Source organism: Buceros rhinoceros, unplaced genomic scaffold, assembly GCF_000710305.1.
Source record: "Buceros rhinoceros silvestris isolate BGI_N320 unplaced genomic scaffold, ASM71030v1 scaffold28732, whole genome shotgun sequence".
Taxonomy (NCBI): domain Eukaryota; kingdom Metazoa; phylum Chordata; class Aves; order Bucerotiformes; family Bucerotidae; genus Buceros; species Buceros rhinoceros.
Window position 1 is genome coordinate 1,981 of NW_010398723.1, and position 1,209 is coordinate 3,189.

The 1,209-nt window shown below is 59.1% G+C and overlaps 1 protein-coding gene across 1 annotated transcript in view; it reads right to left on the reverse strand.

Annotated features, from left to right (window-relative positions):
• The window catches only part of WDR24 (WD repeat domain 24), a gene marked incomplete at both ends in the record, with an annotated part of 2,063 nt that extends 1,973 nt beyond the window's left edge, over positions 1 to 90 (reverse strand). The window contains one exon of the mRNA XM_010131218.1: positions 1 to 90. This exon is cut by the window's left edge and continues 35 nt beyond it. Within this exon, the coding sequence (XP_010129520.1) occupies positions 1 to 90 (90 nt within the window).
• Between the last annotated feature and the right edge of the window lie 1,119 nt (positions 91 to 1,209).

A 1,209-nucleotide genomic window follows, 5' to 3' on the forward strand; every position in this document is an offset into this window, starting at 1 on the left:
ATGAGGATGTTCTCCGTGCGGCTCTCTCCTTTGCTGCGGTCCAGCCTCACCTCGCTGCCCAGCCCGGCGGGGATGTCCTTCAGGTTAAAGCTAGGGAAGAAGCCAGGTTTAATAGTTGCAGAAGGTTACAGCTCCCGTCCTAGCCAGGAGATGGGTCTCCAGCTGTGCTGTGAACAGTGACACACAAGCCATGGTGATTTCCCTGACAGCACCGCAGTCAGCTCTCCCCTGTTCATAACTTAAAGATACAGTGTGATCGTTAGCACAGCCCTTCCCCAGCCCGGCGACCGCAAAGGTGCCCACAAACGACCTCCTAAAGGAGTCCACAGGCGAGTGCCAGCTCTTGACTCCATCTCTTGGTGTTCACCTTCACCTCAGGGGCAGCTAAACAGCAGCGGCCTCGCTACAAGGGGCTTTGCTGTTTGTTATGCACCACCGCTCTCCAGCTGCAGCCAGGTAGAACAGGACAGGGACGGGGTTGAAGCAGAGCTGGGCTCTGTTAGCAACAGGCAGCGAGTGACCTGCCTGGATGCAGAGCTTGGTGGAGGAGAGCGTTTCCCTCGATGTTATTTCGAGGACTTGCCGTTTGCCCCAGGAACCCGGCCCTGCGAGGTCTGCCAGCTCATTTGGATCCTCAGACCTTGCTTTTAGATGTCATAGAACAGGACAGGGACGGGGTTGAAGCAGAGCTGGGCTCTGTTAGCAACAGGCAGCGAGTGACCTGCCTGGATGCAGAGCTTGGTGGAGGAGAGCGTTTCCCTCGATGTTATTTCGAGGACTTGCCGTTTGCCCCAGGAACCCGGCCCTGCGAGGTCTGCCAGCTCATTTGGATCCTCAGACCTTGCTTTTAGATGTCACTGTGCAGCTCAGAGCTGGGCCATCCTCCCCCTTTGACGGGCAGGAGACAACCTCTCCACACCAGCAGCTCTGGCTCCAGCGGCGGGACGGGAGTTCTCCACCCCCAGCCCTCAGTCACAGTCACTAACTGCAGAGGTGGCACCAGCCCCACCGCAGCAACAACCTTCCTTCCAAGGAGGGAAGGGAGCAGCACGCAGAGCTACGTGGCTCCAGGCCAGGCCGGCCACTCGCTTCTCACTGCCACACAGAAACCAGCTGCGTTCAAACGATGCCAACCTGCAAACCGGAGCGGCCTGAGGCTGGAGGGAGCTGTCCCCGTCGCTACCCCGGCCCAGAGGCTGCTCAGGGAGC